Below are 15,588 nucleotides of genomic sequence, written 5' to 3'. Positions count from 1 at the left end.
AGCAGGGAAAAAGTAAAGGCATAAGACTTTGTGAAAAATATCTCAAGGAGTGAAATGTGGCGAGATGTTTGGAATAGAAAACAAAATCAGCTCTTGAGGATGTGAAGGCGGGTTTGCTGGGCTGGTAACCTTGTACTTGAAGCGTGGCTCCTGAGGATCGCAGTCTTTTTCCGTTCACTGCAACTCTACACCTCTTAGCTTGCTTTGTGCCTGGGTCGGTGGCTTCTGGTGTTGACCTTTGCATCTGAAGGGAAGACTGTGTTGTTAAAATACTTGCTGTTCTTCGACATGTAGCTCTAAAGTGGTCCCAGCTGGCTGGAACCGTGAACTGCAGAGGAGCTGCTGGGGTGGCGGGGGTCTCTGTGGCCCCGTGCCTGGTGCAGCCCTGCGGATGTGGGCAGCACGGACCGCTCCGTGGGGGCTGGAGGTCAGCTGTGGCTGTCAGGAGCCCCGGGATGAGGGGCTGTTTGCAGAGAGCAGAGGTGGTTGGAGCCTGTCTGCGCCATCTGCCCGGTGCCTGGGTGCCAGCACCTCGCCCGGGCCGGCTGAGGCAGCAGCAGCGACGGGAGCGTCACGCCTGGACGCGTCCGCTGCTTGAGGACCACCCCAAGTGCGGGGACGGTTTGCGCCGCCGGGCCTGGTTCGTCAGCACGGCATGATGAGGAAGATTGCTGTGCAGCTTGGCGCTGGGACCCGAGCCGCAGATGTCCCATTCTTTGAAAGAGGTCTTTGTGCGCTGGAGATGATAGCTGGGAGAAGCGCTGCCAGAGACACTGCTGTCAGAACTCTTCCCAGAACAAAGTTCTGGTTAAATAAGCTGCATAATCAAGCAATGAAGGTTTCTGATTGCTTCAAAGTATGTTTTTATTCAGGATCAGACAGTGTTATAGTAACGTGTCCCCGCTGAGCGCGGGGTGAGTGCCATGGGTAAGCTGTGTGCCACTGCAGTCCTGCTCCAGGGACTGTGCCTCCGGCCGCGGTGGCACAGCCTCCCCGGGCCGTCAGGGCTGCCGGGGCTCTCACCGCAGGGTGCTGAGAGGTCCCTCTGGATCGCACCCAACACATTGCCTGCTGGGCCAGCAACACCATCGGAGCAGCCCTGCTGGGGACAGGGCTGAAATCTTCCATCTTGCCCAGCACACCCTCCAGCAGGACCAGCCCTGAAGGGATGGTGAGGGGCTCCATGGGGTCCTGCCGTGCTGGCTGCCTTGAGCGTTTCCAGCCTCTTGCGCTCATCAAGCCAAGCTCTGGGGTGGCAACCATGGAGGGGGAACATCTTCAAGGGACCAGGATCCCTGAGGTGTTGGTTGCCTCTTCTGGTCCTGTTTTTGTAGGGGAGCTGCTCCGGGGGGTGTGCTGGTGGTCTTCAGCCCCAGCCGGTGATCTTCAGCCCCAGCCCTTCCCCTGTAGAGCAGCTGATTTTGGTGTCCTGTGCATCAGGTAGTTATGAATTCACTTTTTGTTCACGATTCATCCTGCCCAAGGCACACAGCTTCATGCTGCCCGCAGCTGCACTTCCAGCTGTGCTAGAGAGGGCACATCTGTCTGTCTGTCCGTCCTTCCCTGTTCGCACAGTTCTGGGTGTTGGGAGAGGAGAACGTCTGCAGGGCCGGGCGGTGTTGTCAGATGCCCAGGACCCAGCTGCCAGGTCACTGCTTTTGTCAGACTTGACACAACTGTTGCCTTTTTGAGAATGCTTTCAATTAGATAAACCTGATTTGAGAAATTTGAGCTGATTTTCAGTGGTTCACGCGTGATACTGCCCGCAACTCAGGTGCTTTTGTGGCTCTGTAGGAGGTGCTGTTTTCCGTGGGTTGTCTCAAGGCTGTAGCTGGGAACTAGCACAGTAATCACAGGGATCAAAGGAGTTTTTGACCAAGGGAATGCCCCCAGGGGAAGGCAGGGGACAGTTTTGGCACAGGCCACTTCCAGTCACTGATGGCCCTCAGGGGACTGTGCCCATGGCTGGACAGAGAGGGCTTGGGAACGGACCCTTCCTGGTGGACCCATCATTTGCAGACCGAGCCTGACCCAAGGCTTCACCATGCTGGTGGCCGGTGCGCGGTGAGCATCCGGCGCAGCCCCAGCCGGGGAGCACGGGGCCGTGCTGGCAGCTCACGGCTGTGGCCCTGGCAGAGTCACTGTCCCCTTCGTGTCCACCCACGCCTGGGCTTGTGTGGAGTGCCACAGGGGGTGGCCTTGTCCTGGGCTCCTTCCCGGTCGGACGCAACAGTCATGGACAGGCCCATGGAAAACAGGTAGCTGCATCCAGCAGAGCTTCCTCCAGCTGCTCACCATGGTTCATGTGCTTAATGAATCCCTGACGTTTTAATTGTATCACTGCAAATACACCTAGGAGGCAGCTTTACGCTTTGCTGCCTTGGCTATGCCTTAAAAAAACCCCAACTTTTGATTAGCTGGTTTTATCCTTAATGTTTATGAGAACTGTAGAACCAATTAATATTATCTTTTTAATTACAAGTGTTACACAGATGCTAATTACCAGGCACAGATTGTATTTCAATTACCGTCAGTGCCATCATAGTGCAGAATGGATACGAAGATCGCTTTCCAGTGGCAGAGTGGCTGATTCTGCGTCCTGTGCCGCCGGGACAGCGGGGCCGCATCGAGTGCCTTCGCTTTCCCTGGAGAATAGCACGGTCCCTCTTTGTCACTTGCCTGACAGCAGCTGAGAATTGATTTCTTTTTTTGTGTGTAATTGGTAAGATTCTGCCTGCAGCTCTCGGTACAGGACCGCTCTCCGGGGCGCAGCAGGGGGGTCCCGCAGGCGCTGGTCGGGCGTAGCTGGAGCCTGCAGACACGCAGAGACGCGGTCGGGTTGTTGTCCTGGTGTAGCAGGTGAGCTGTCAGAGGAAAGCCTGTCTAAAGGAGATGAACTTATTAAAAATTAATGTTAGAGGTTATTTTTTCAGCAACAGAACAGCAGTGCATAGTTTACAGTAAACCCTTTCTTACCTGCTTTACTGGCTCTGTTTGCTCAACAAACTCGCTCTGGTTTGTAAGAAATCCGTAGCCAGGATCTGCCTGCGCTTCTCTGCGAGGAGCAGCTGGCTGTCCCTGGTTTTGCAGTCTGTCTGTCTTCAGAGCCCCAGGCCCTCACTGAGCACCCGTGGATGGCTTCCAGCTGTACTGGAGTGACTGGTATTTAACCCAGACACTCCCCGTGGAGCCCAGCAAGCAGGGTGGTCTCAGCAGAGGTGCGGTGAGTGCGTGCAGATGTGGCTCTGTCACACATTACCAGGTCTTTCTCTTTTCTACCCGCGTCTGCTGTAGCATTTAGTGATCAAAACTGAACTCCGTTCTCCAGAAGAGCTGGAGCTGTTTGTACATGATGGTAAGTGCCTCCTTGCTGCTGCTGGTCCTTCGGTATGAAGAACTTCGTTCTTCCTGCTCCAGAGGCTGCCAGTCGCCGTTTCCTGACGCCCTCCCCAAGGCTGCTGCCACGCTGTGCCCTGCAGCACAGAATCCTCTCCCCAGGCAGTCCCAAAGCCTACGGATGCTTTTGGGTGCCACGGGGAATTTTATGTTCACACTTCACGTTTCAGGTTTCAACCTTGCAAGTAACGTGGCAGCTGTGTGGATACTGGGGACAACGGGGAGGGATTTGGCCCCGGCAGCCCGAGGGGGGAAGGAGCCGTGCCGGTGGTCCAGCCTGCGTCTGGTGGGGCCCGGCGCTGGGATGTCATGCTGGTGGTCACGCAGGCCTGGCCGCTGCTGGGTCAGGGGAGTGCTGCAGGCTGGGCCAGGTTTTTGCCCAGTGCTTCATGTCTTCTGCGCTGGCGCGCTCGGGCGGAGGCAGCGCCTGGCCCTCGGCCACCAGCGCAGGAGGTGGCTGGTGTCGGAGGTGGCTGGTATTCCCTTTGCTGGGTAGGAGCGTGGGGCCAGATTGTGATTGTGCTTTTGCTCTGGATAATTCTTCATTACTTCGTTGGGGTTGGCTTATTTTCGAGAGCTGAAAACTGCTGCTCCAGGTGAGTGATGGTTGGAGAGTGCTTCTGGGGTCAAATAATCTCTTCCAGAGGGACCGATCCACCGTCCCCGAGTCACAGCCTTACAGCTGCACAGCCACAACTGCAGTGCTTTTCACCTCTGGAGAAAGGGAAGTGCGGAGACTGTTTGCAACCATTGTAATACCTAACTGGAGTTCTGTAGGGTTTCCACATTGGAAGTCCAGATGTAAATACCCAAGGGAAGGCAACAGAGGCTGGGGGAGAAATCAATATGTGTGGGCAAGGTGCAACCCCTCCAAGTGAGCATTTTTGTAAGCTCGAGCAGTGTTCGGCTGTCGTTCACTGTAGTGTAGAATTAAGGTGTTTGATGTCGGTGCGTGGTGCTTGCTAATGCTGAGCCTTGACTCTAAAAACAAAATAAGCGAAATCCAGGCTGGAACTTCCTGAGGGCTCTCACAGAATCACAGAATCACAGAATAGTAGGGGTTAGAAGGGACCTCTGTGGGTCATCTAGTCCAACCCCCCTGCCGAAGCAGGGTCACCTACAGTAGGCTGCACAGGATCTTGTCCAGGCGGGGCTGGAATATCTCCAGAGAAGGAGACTCCACAACCTCCCTGGGCAGCCTGTTCCAGTGCTCCGTCACCCTCAGAGGGAAGAAGTTCTTCCTCATGTTCAGACGGAACTTCCTGTGCCTCAGTTTGTGCCCATTGCCCCTTGTCCTGTCACTGGGCACCACTGAAAAGAGCTTGGCCCCATCCTCCTGACACCCACCCTGCAGATATTTGTAGGCATTTCTAAGGTCCCCTCGCAGCCTTCTCTTCTTCAGGCTGAACAAGCCCAGTTCCCTCAACCTCTCCTCGTAGTGGAGATGCTCCAGTCCCCTCACCATCCTTGTAGCCCTAGTTTACCAACTTCTCAGCCGAAGTCAATAAAGTGTCTCGGTACGTAAGGATTTTACAGCGCATTTGTCTCGTCTTTCAAAGGCAGAAGCCACCCAGAGGTTCAAGAAGAAGACCTGCTGCTCGCGGTTCGGAAGCAAAAGGCAGATCTCTTGAACCCAGCGCAGGTATTTGCATCTGAGGCAGTGGTAACGTCCGGCCGAGGACGGGATCGCGGCTGCCTTAGTTTAAGATGACATCTGCATTTGCAGAAGGAGAAATAATCTTTGTGCAGCCGAGTTCAAGCAATCTCAAGTATTTATCAGCTCCACAGATCCTGCCCAGAATGCAAAATACTTGCTTTTGTTTGAGCCCAGACAAATTGTGCTGCCCCTTTATAATTAGTCTGAGAGAAGTCAGGACACGCTATTAAATGATTAGATGACCTTTCGTCTGAGTGGGGATTTCAGGCTCAGCAGGAAAAAAGTTATTGGATTTCTAAAGGAGAAAAGGCAAAGCCTGCCTAAGAGAGAGCAAGTTGGACTGAAAAACTGTACAGAGCAGCAAAAATTTAGACAACTGGAGGAAGCAGCCTAAATTAACAAGAACAAAAAAAAATTCCAAAAAGGACGTAATGTCTGAGTTCCCTGGACACCAGAAAACGCCCAGATCCCAGCTCTCTATTTCCATGCCAACTTACACCATGGGCTGGTGGAAAATAGAAATAACTCATGTAGGCAACAGCTCAGTGAGTGATGCAGGGGAATGAGAAGCCAAATAATTCCTGGCGGCTTATGGACTTTGTTTCTGCTTTTGATGCTCAGTCCATGGTTTGAGAGAGCGTGCTTTGATCCTACAGAATAAGGTTTATCCTGAGGCTTTATCCTAAGGTCAGGTTTGTGTGAGGGTGTAAACGGTGCGTATGCTTCCTGCCGAAGGGGCAAGGCTCATCCCTGCAAATTACAGTCCTGCTGTGGGGGGTAGTAGAAGACGAACTGGTCAAAAGTGTAGGTCCCTCAGGTATCTTCTGCTTATGTAGTCCCAGTATTAATTTTTGGGGGGTTTGTTTTCTAAACCTTAAATTGTGGTCTGATACTTGAAATTCTTAATGTTTTTCCTGGATCGGTTGGAAGCTGTTACGAACAGCCACCACCAAGCTGACAGCAGGACAGCAGTTCAGAGCCGTGCCGGCTGTTCCCGCTCAGAGGCTGCTCTTTCTTTGTTCTTCTCAAATCAATGCTGGTCCTTTTGTCCCCCACTTTGATTTTCAGACGCTACGGGAAAATCAGGTGAGCTCTGGGTGCTGTGCCCCGTCTCTGTGCCGTGTCATTTTGCCCCGCGGGAGCATTGCCCCAGCTCGGCGTGGCACGGCACGGAGGAATGCTCCGGGCGCCCGGTTCTGCCGCGGCGGAGGGATGCAGCCCAGCGCCCCGTGGGATGCCCGGCTCCTGCCGCGGGGCTGCTGCCTGGCTTCCCAGCGTGGAGTCCCCATCCCTGGAGGGGTTCAAAAGCATACAGATACGGTACTTCGGGACGTGGTTTAGCAGGCACGGTGGTGTTGGGTTGGCGGTTGGACTCGACGGTCTTGGAGGTCTTTACCAACCTTAATGATTCTGTGATCCCTTGGCTTTTCGGCTGTCCTCACGCCCCTCTCTCTCACCAGTTATCGTGACAGTTTGAATGGATGGATTTGCTGTTGGCTGAGCAGAGGGTGGGATGTGTTGGCAGCGGGAAGCCGCAGGGGCTGGGGCCATTCGAGCGGTGCCGCGTGACGGCAGGGCCGGCAGGGACCAGTGCTGCGCGTCTGCCCGCGGGAGAGGTAGCGACGAAAAATCTCCTGGGTGCTGCACAAACGTCAGACGAAGCCAGGCTAACTGCTCGACTGCTTCTTCTGAGAAAAACCAACTTTGTGCACAAAGCGAGAGGCAGCTCTGCACGCTTCTGTTCATGTCCTGCGTTTTGTAATGATAACTCCTACCTTAAGGAAAGGTGTCAAAGCCAAGAGCCAGTTTTCCCTGCCTGTTACTTATTTTTAATATCAGCTGGGTCAATTGTCCTCGTTAGTCCCCTCTAAATTAATGCAAAAGCTGGGGCTGTTGAGTGAAGACAGAGGGTGTCCCAGTTTCGGATGAGAAGAAGCTGCAGCGATGGTGACAGTGCAGGCGTTGCCATTGTCTGGGGCCCCACGGAGTGAGACTGAGCTGGGAGATGTGAAATGCACATCCCGTGTCCTGAATCGCAAATGCCAGCTCCGAGCCCGTTATGCCTTTAATGCAGGAAAAGCAGAGGCAGCTGTATACAAACCATTTGGCAGCAGCTGAATGTTCAGGGTATCTGGGACTCTATTAAATCTTTTATGTGCCATGTCTTGAGCAATATACTACCAGCTGATGCCTGCCTTCTGCTTCGCAAATCTGGCAGCAGTACGTACAATTTTTTCTAATGGCTGTATTTAGCCACTGAAAATTTCCTTTGTGCAGCGAGGGACCGCATTATGCAGAATGAGGACAAAGTAGTTTCTTCTTTCTGCTTTCTTGCGTTGTTGCGCACCATAGATCAGCTTCAAAATGGATTGAGATGAATTTAAAAAACCACTCTGACTTGTTAGCAAGTAGATGTTTATTCCTTCCCCAGAACAGATGCACGGATGGAGAAGCACGAAACATGGAAGATGCGTGCTGGGGCACTGTCTGGGGGGGCTGTGCATTTCTGTGGCCAGGGGCGTTTCACGAAGGGTTCCTGCCGGTGTCGGGGGAGCTGAGCGGCCGCGGCTGGCCGGGACCGCACCGACGCCGTCCTGACGTCGGCTTGACGTGCGCTGGGTCCCTGCCCTGCGCTGTGTGAGCGTGGTGGGTACCTGCTGATGGCTGTGGGAGCTGTGGCGGCGCGAGCGGGGCGCAGCCGGGGCACCACAGCCGTGCCTTGGCGTCCCGGCCACCGCCGCCACGGGCACGCGCCCCGGACCACCCCGCGCTGCCCGCGGCGCAGGTCGGCCGCCCTCCGCGTGTCCCAGCCCTGCTGGGAGGCTCCATCGATGCCGACGAGGGTGTTCTTTTGCAGAAAACCAAGAACAAAAATTTCCAGAGCGCCTGAAGCTGGCATTGATTTGTATGTAGGGGATGCTGTTCCATCTGAGAAAGCTGTTTGTTATGATTACAGATTACAAGGAGTTTTCATCATTTTTTCATTTATTACACTAGGTTTCCATTTTCCCTGCAGAGAAAGAAGCGAATGACACCAATATAAAATGCAATACCTGTTAAGTTATTGGAAGCCATGACCTAAAAAAAAAAAAAAAATTAGAAATTAGTGAGCTTCTAGCCATAATGTGAAATAAACTGACATCAGGAAAGAATGTTTCTCAGTGCCTGCATGGCTGTTATTCAAAGGCTTGTTTTCAGAGAAGTTATACAGCAATGACTGTGTTTTAAAGGGATATTGTTAGGTCTTTTCTGCTTGAAGAATTTATAAAATCTAAAATTATTTTTGCCTGGGTTGTTAAATGTACAACCAGTTTACAGAATCACAGAATCACAGAATAGTAGGGGTTGGAAGGGACCTCTGTGGGTCATCTAGTCCAACCCCCCTGCCGAAGCAGGGTCACCTACAGCAGGCTGCACAGGACCTTGTCCAGGCAGGGCTGGAATATCTCCAGAGAAGGAGACTCCACAACCTCCCTGGGCAGCCTGTTCCAGGGCTCCGTCACCCTCAGAGGGAAGAAGTTCTTCCTCATGTTCAGACGGAACTTCCTGTGCCTCAGTTTGTGCCCAAACAGTGTAGCTGCTTTAGGCAGGGTTGGCTCCTGCTGGTGCTTTGCATTGCTCTCAGTAGTTCCTTATTGCTATGAAGTTTGCACAAGCAGGGGTATCGCCTTGGGGGTGTGGGCTAGGAGCAGCCCCTGGCAGCTGTGGCCGGTGGGCTTTGCGTGCCCGCAGGCGCCGGAGGGGACCGTGCCAGCCAGGGGACGGGGCTGGGGACGCTCAGAGGCGCGGGCTGCCATGCCTCGGCGTAGCTGCCGGTGCCGGGCACCGCGCTCGGCGCTGAGCACCGTGTGCGGGCCACGTCGCGCTTCCCGGTGCGTCGGGAACGGAGCTGGGGTCCAGCGACGCAGCGGCCCGGGGCGCTCCCTGCCATGGCCGAGCCCGCTCCGCGCCGGCCACGCTGGGCTCTGCCAGCGCCTGCCGCTGGGCCAAGCGCGAGTTCCGCCGGAGAGGGTGGCTCGGGTCACGCCACCCGCGGCGTGAGCCTGTGAGTGAGGCCGGGGCCGTGCCGGGAGTTACTTCAGTGCAGAATTTTCCGTTCTTGCCGTAATTGTAAGGACGAATGCAAAATAATCCCCGTAATTTCAGTGCGCATCGCTAATTGGGGTGTTTTTATCAGGCTAACGATAACCGCCTATTATTTTGTCACCTTCTTGCTGCAATGTGTCCTTGATGATATTATATTGTGCGCCATTAGCACTTGCAAATGGTTATTAATGGCAGTATTTTAGAAGTGCAGAAGAGTTCAGTGGCTCCCGTCTGTCCGCGATGTTCTCTGCCCTCCGCAGAAGCTCCCTTTGCTTGCTCCCGCGCCGCGTAGATGTGACCTGCTCCCTAACGAGCTGCCTGAAGCCGCCCCCAGGTCAGCCTCCCTGCGCTGCTCCGGATGAGGGCTGCGTGACCAAAATGCCAAATTACTTCATTTTCAAAGAAAATATATCCAGCACATTGTAATCATGAGCATGTCTGATAATTAAGAGAGGACAGACGTAATTATACCAGATGTAGAAATTTCATTAGATCATTTAAAAATAGTTACCTCGATAACTAATTAGCTCTTTTAAAAATAGTTACCTGGATAATGAAGATGTCAGTATTACTCAGAAGAGCCGAAGGACACACTGGCTGGAACCGCGTGCCTGCCGGGGCTCCGGGCCGGGGGCTGCCAGGCGGGAGGGCTTGGCTTGGGACTGGGGTTGGGGACAAGGTCAGCAGCGTGGCCCGTGCCCGGGGAGGACACGTCCCTGCTGACAGTGGCTTGGTCCCCGGGAGGCTGGAGCCTGGGCTGGCTGCGCAGGAGGGCTCTGGGGCTGCACGGGCTGTGTCTGGCAGGGACAGAGTGCGCTGCGTTTCCAGGAGCACGGTGTTTGTGGTTGTTGCTAACAAATTTACATTTTAATCGCTTTCTGCTAAAACAGAGGGGATGGTTTTGACCTTGCGGAGCACAGCTGTGCGCGCAGTAGATGGAAACCAATCAGCTGGAGGCTGGCAGCCCGTGGATGTGAGCAGAAGGGCAGCAAGGCTGGGAGAGAAGCCCCCCGGCACCCGCAGCCGGTCCCGTTTGGAGGCAGCGAGCAGAGAGCTCTCTCCCGCAGCTCCCACACACCGCTCCCTGCGGGGCAGCTCTCCCCGGAGCTGGGCGTCCCGTCCTCGAGGAGGATCTAAAGGCAACTGGGGTGGGATGGAGCAGCACCCAACCCGGAGTGGACGGCACTGCACCTGGAGCAGGGGTGCTTAGATCCCTCGGTCCCACGTCGCAGCCCGGGGAGCAGGAGTGTTTGGTCGCGGGGTAGAAGTGCTGAGCGGCGCGGGTCTCCGCCAGGTAGGGCAGCAGAGGAGGACATGGAACATGTTGCTAAACCTCTGTTTTCCCCTGCCCTTCTGCGGTACTCAGGTGTGCATTGTGCAGAAGAGAGACACCGAGAAGATGTACGCCATGAAGTACATGAACAAGCAGCAGTGCATCGAAAGAGACGAGGTTCGCAACGTGTTCAGAGAGCTGGAAATCCTGCAGGAGATCGAGCACGTGTTCCTGGTGAACCTCTGGTGAGCATCTCCTCCCCTCTGCCTTCGGGGCCGCCTGGCCTCGGGTGCTCGCAGAGCCACATTCTCCCTGTCCTCCTGGGGTCACGGACCTCTGTGGGAGCATCCCTGGGAGCTGCTACCATGGAAGTCCATGGTAACATGAAATGCATTCAGGAATGCATTCACGGAAGATATCCAAATATTGCGACATCCAGCATTGTAAAACAGCTTGGCATCTTTTTTCCCATCAAAAACCTTTGTGTGTTTGTGGGTTGTTTTTCACAGCCTTCTTGCAAATACCACTATCAGGTCCCCTGCTAAGGGACCACTGCCGGTTGGACCGTAAAATATTTTGTGCCATGGTGCGTTGATGTGTGCGGTTTGACCGAGGTGTCTTGGGGCAGGACCATGCTCCCAGTGGCTGCCGTTACAGAAACAGCCCATCCCATGCACGTGGAGCTGCTGCGAACTGACAGGCTGTGGCGGATCGGATCTGTTCGGGGCCGATTTCTGTAGCAAATAACAGCTTGAAAAGTCAAAGAAACAAGCATTTTAGGAGGTGATGATTTATAACTTCTATTAGTACAAAAATTATACTAAATCCACACAGTAAGTACTTGGTCTAAAGGACTCGATATTGCAGAGACTGGCAAATAATTTGAATAAGAAGAACTGCTCCCAGCCGCAGCCAGTGTGTTCAGCAGAGCGTTACTGAGATGGGTCCCAGCTCGGGTGGTTTAAAGCCGTCCTGGCTGTGTTTGGGTCTGCGCAGGCACGGCAGGGGCGGAGCTCCGTAGGTGCACACTGGGGGATGCTGGTGGGATGGGGCATTTCAGCATTTTGGCAATTGCCAGTATTTTTTTTCCAACAAGTAATGAAGTTCTTGAGGAAACTTGCTCTCTTAGCAGATTTTTCCCTTTCAGCTCATATTTTCAGAATAAGCCTACATTTAAGATGAGAGCAGAAGCGTGTGATTCATAAGCATTATACAATCTCACATGCTCTTTCCTTAGAAATGCTGTCACCAAATATAACAATTGAACGTTGTTTTGTAGAGTATCCTCACTGCTGTCAGTCTCCCGCGGGATCCACTGCAGATTTAGAGAGGCGTTTTACTCTACAGTAAACATAAATCTCTTTTTCTGGTTTTTATGGTTAAATTAGCACTTCTGTTTTCCAATTCATTTTCAGGATAGGCAGAGGTATTTTAAGTATAAGTTTATCAGATCGTTCGTGACTGCCAGCGCGACGTGTGTCTGAAGTGACTGGCTAGCAACGCCCCGAGCTCTGCCTGCAGCGCTGCCTGCGGCTCCGCCGCTGGTGGGTGACGTGGCGGTGCTCGGGGGGTGGCGGTGGCAGGGCGAGCGCGGAGAAGTTGGCTGGGGTACCTACCTCTTCAAAGGACCTGTTCCTTAGTGTAGCAATAGGTTAAGAAACAAGACAGCATCTTGAGTTGCGCTTGCTTAATCGGAAAGGCGTAAACGCCGAAGCCAGCATATGCTGGTGGGGGGGACGTTTGCAGTTTTCACCGGAGCTGTGTGATTAGGGAGGGGAAAAGCCTGGCTTGGCTTTGTGGCTGCTGTGGGGCCCAGCCTGCTCGCTCACACCGCCGCGCCCGCAGGTACTCCTTCCAGGACGAGGAGGACATGTTCATGGTGGTGGACTTGCTTCTCGGCGGCGACCTGCGCTATCATCTGCAGCAGAACGTCCAGTTTACAGAAGAAACGGTCAGACTCTACATCTGTGAGATGGCTCTGGCTCTCGACTACCTACGAAGTCAGCATATTATCCACAGGTAACCACGCTGTCTCGTCCTCACAGCCGGCGTTAAACCGTGCCAGCAGTGCTGGTTCTGGGCACCCTCCGGCTGCTGGTCCCACTCCCCGTCACTCCGAGGAAGCCTTCCAGGGTGGGTTTCAAAGCAATCTCACAGAAATAGGCCCAGTCTTGTGTTATTAATTTTCCTTAGAAATGATACCAGAACAAGTCAGATGCTGCCACTTTTTTGCCCAGTTGCCCAGGAAAAGCATATTTCTATTCTATCATAAAGGGACTTGTCTCGTGTTAGGGTATTTTTGTTTTATTTGTTCCTAATTTTTGATAGATAATAAAGTGGCAGGTTTTTTGTGGTTCGGTTGCATCCTTGATCTGACTGAGATTTCATCTTGCTGTAACCTTTCTTCTTTTCCCAGAGATGTAAAACCAGACAACATCCTCCTCGACGAGCAAGGTAGGATCTCTCTGCCTTGGTTTGTCTGCCTCCTTCGTTCGAGGGACAGATTCTTTACAGTCTCGAATGCGCTGCGTCTTTTTACCTGGGAGAAGTGTGGAGGAGGCTCCACTCCCTCTAACCGGCGGGCGTTTGGTGGGATGTAGCCGTGGTTGTCAGGCCAGGGAGGATCCCCCAAGGGCAGCCCCTCTCCTCGTGCCCCCGCCCCGCCTCGCCTGCTCTCTGCCTCCTCTCGCCGGTGCCCCCATGCGCAGGTCGCCCGTGCCAGAGATGCGGTACCTGGCACCGCGGGAGGGCAGGGAGCACAGGAACTGTCTTTGCTGAGTTCTAGAGTGATCTGCACATACACTTTTAGGATAGTTTTGATTCCTGCCTGGGGAGAAGGATCTGGGCTGAGCCAGGTGGAGCCAGCTCAGGAACCTTTATGAGAGCATCTGGTGGTAATGTTGTCTCAGTGGCCTGCATAGGGGAAATGCCATAGGAGATCCTATGTTGACCTCTGTTCCAGTAGTAGAACTTATAAAATGAAGACACTATCCCTCAGGCTCCAGACCATCTGAATTTTATCATAAAGCCTCATAAAAACCAAAGCTTGCAGTTGCATGGAAGTTTGTTAGAAAGTAGTGCAGAGTATAAAGCCCGCACGCAAGCGGGCAGTAGGGGAGGTAAGGAAGACTTCACGGGACAAGGCAGTCCGTGATTTGCGCCCCGCGTTCGTAGCTGCCTGGTACGTAGAGAGCAGGCAGCAGCCTCCAGAAGGGCAGGCGAGTGGGTTTTCTGTATGCCAGGCTGGCTTGAGAATAATGACCATTTCTGAGCTTTAGCTTTCGGTCCTGATGACAGAGAAAGTAGAAACAGAGAGCAGGTATTCCAGCACTTCTTGAAATATCTGAATGATTTCCTCATGCAGCCTTAGGGTCTGGGCTGTACTGGTGTGATTTCATTCAGCTGGCACGTCCAGGTTTGCTGTGGTCTGGTACAGTGACAGTACTGTTTTGGCTCTGGGACTCTGGGGTAGTCGTGGTTCAATGGCTTTCAACAAAAAAACACTTTTAGTGTTTTAATCAATGCGACCAAGGCAATATCTTAATATAGCATTTCCCCATTGCCGTCTTCGTTGACTGTAGGTTCTGGCTAGAGCAGTTTGACCAAGTGCTGGAGCTAGTGTAGTTTATTAGTTTGCTCCAAGTGTCGTTTAAAATCAAGACCCAGAGCTAGCTCCCGTTTAATCACCTGGCCAGCCTGAGATCCTGAGAAGGCTTCAGGATCCGTTCTGGCTGTTTGGTGGGGTCTGACCCTGGCCTGCCTCTGCCTGTGCTGTGCGGTCCGAGGGCAGAAGCTTACGAAACAAATGTATTCTGACTCGACATTCCTTCTAATTCCTTCTTAAAATGTGTCTTTATTTAAGGTCATGCACATTTAACAGATTTTAATATTGCAACAATAATTAGGGACGGTGAAAGAGCAACTGCATTAGCTGGAACAAAGCCATACATGGGTAAGAAATAGTAGCTGTTCCTTACGTCTGTATTTTACATTTCAAGAGCGCTCACTGCATGCTGCCTGACAGTCCCTGCCTGTGGCAGGGGCACCGGATTCTTTTAGCACGTTAATGCACGCACCCGAGTCCTGCAGCGGAGCCTGACCGCTGGAAAAGTGAGGCTCCCGGGGTGAAGGAATTGCTGTCGCACACCCTCCCCATCCCGCCCTGCGCTCCCCGCTGGCCCCGGGCTGGGAGTGTGTGCGTCCCCGGCTTCCTGCCGTCCCTCACTTGGTGGTTGGGAGGGCTCTCCCTGCATGTGCTGGACAACCCAGCTGCCCAGTGAGGGCAGGCAAGCTCCTGCTGCTGCTGCTCCTGCTGCTGCTGCTCCTGCTGCTGCTGCTCCTGCTGCTGCTGCTCCTGCTGTTGCTCCTGCTGCTCCTGCTGCTCCTGCTGCTCCTGCTCCTGCTGCTGCTCCTGCTGCTCCTGCTGCTCCTGCTCACCCTGGCTTGCAAAGCCTCCCCTCAGGCAGTAGTGCATGAAAATAGCCGTAAGGTTTACGTAGTGACTGACATGAAATACTGGAACAGAAACAAAGTCAACGAATAACCTGTTGCACTTTGCCCTTTCTCTTCAGCCCCAGAGATTTTCCATTCCTTCCTGAACGGCGGGACGGGCTACTCCTTCGAGGTTGATTGGTGGTCACTGGGAATCATGGCTTACGAACTGCTGCGGGGCTGGGTAGGGCTCCTGGATGGGCCGAGGCCTAAGAACACGCTTGCTGAATGACTGCAAAGAGGAAAGGGAATTTCTTCTCATCTTTCCGTTTCTTCCCCCAGAGACCATATGACATCCACTCCAACAATCCTGTGGAATCTTTAGTTCAGCTCTTCAGTACTGTCAGCGTTCAGTACTCGTCTGCATGGTCCAAAGAAATGGTTGCCCTATTAAGAAAGGTAAATGGTCCTGCTGGCGTGGTCTGCATTGCACATTAGCTCAGTGCGTGAGGAACTAGCTGGAAAGTTTTCAGCGTATTAATAAATAGTATAAAATTGCAATAGGGCTTAATTTTATTACTTTGTTCAGGCTTAAGCACAGATTAATCTTGCGTTTTGTTTGTCTCCATAATAAGATGCATTATGTTTGACAGCAAGGGAAGGGAAGGGGCTGGTTTTGGTGGGATGGTGCCGTGCGAGATGGAAGAGCGTGTGCTGCCTCAGCTGCGTTAGCTGCTCCCTCTCG

At 53.4% G+C, this 15,588-nt stretch overlaps 1 protein-coding gene across 2 annotated transcripts in view; it reads left to right on the top strand.

Annotated features, from left to right (window-relative positions):
• Nucleotides 1–15,588, top strand: part of STK32C (serine/threonine kinase 32C) — an 87,458-nt gene that overhangs the window by 60,112 nt on the left and 11,758 nt on the right. For both annotated transcript variants that reach the window (XM_075423996.1, XM_075423997.1), the window contains exons 3-8: nt 10,506–10,657; nt 12,258–12,431; nt 12,829–12,866; nt 14,275–14,364; nt 14,984–15,087; nt 15,186–15,302. In XM_075423996.1, coding sequence (XP_075280111.1) covers nt 10,506–10,657; nt 12,258–12,431; nt 12,829–12,866; nt 14,275–14,364; nt 14,984–15,087; nt 15,186–15,302 — 675 coding nt within the window. The remainder of the gene's footprint in view (nt 1–10,505; nt 10,658–12,257; nt 12,432–12,828; nt 12,867–14,274; nt 14,365–14,983; nt 15,088–15,185; nt 15,303–15,588) is intronic.

The sequence above is a fragment of the Opisthocomus hoazin genome, chromosome 6, assembly GCF_030867145.1.
Source record: "Opisthocomus hoazin isolate bOpiHoa1 chromosome 6, bOpiHoa1.hap1, whole genome shotgun sequence".
Taxonomy (NCBI): Eukaryota; Metazoa; Chordata; class Aves; order Opisthocomiformes; family Opisthocomidae; genus Opisthocomus; species Opisthocomus hoazin.
This window is presented reverse-complemented; position numbering and strand designations above follow the sequence as displayed.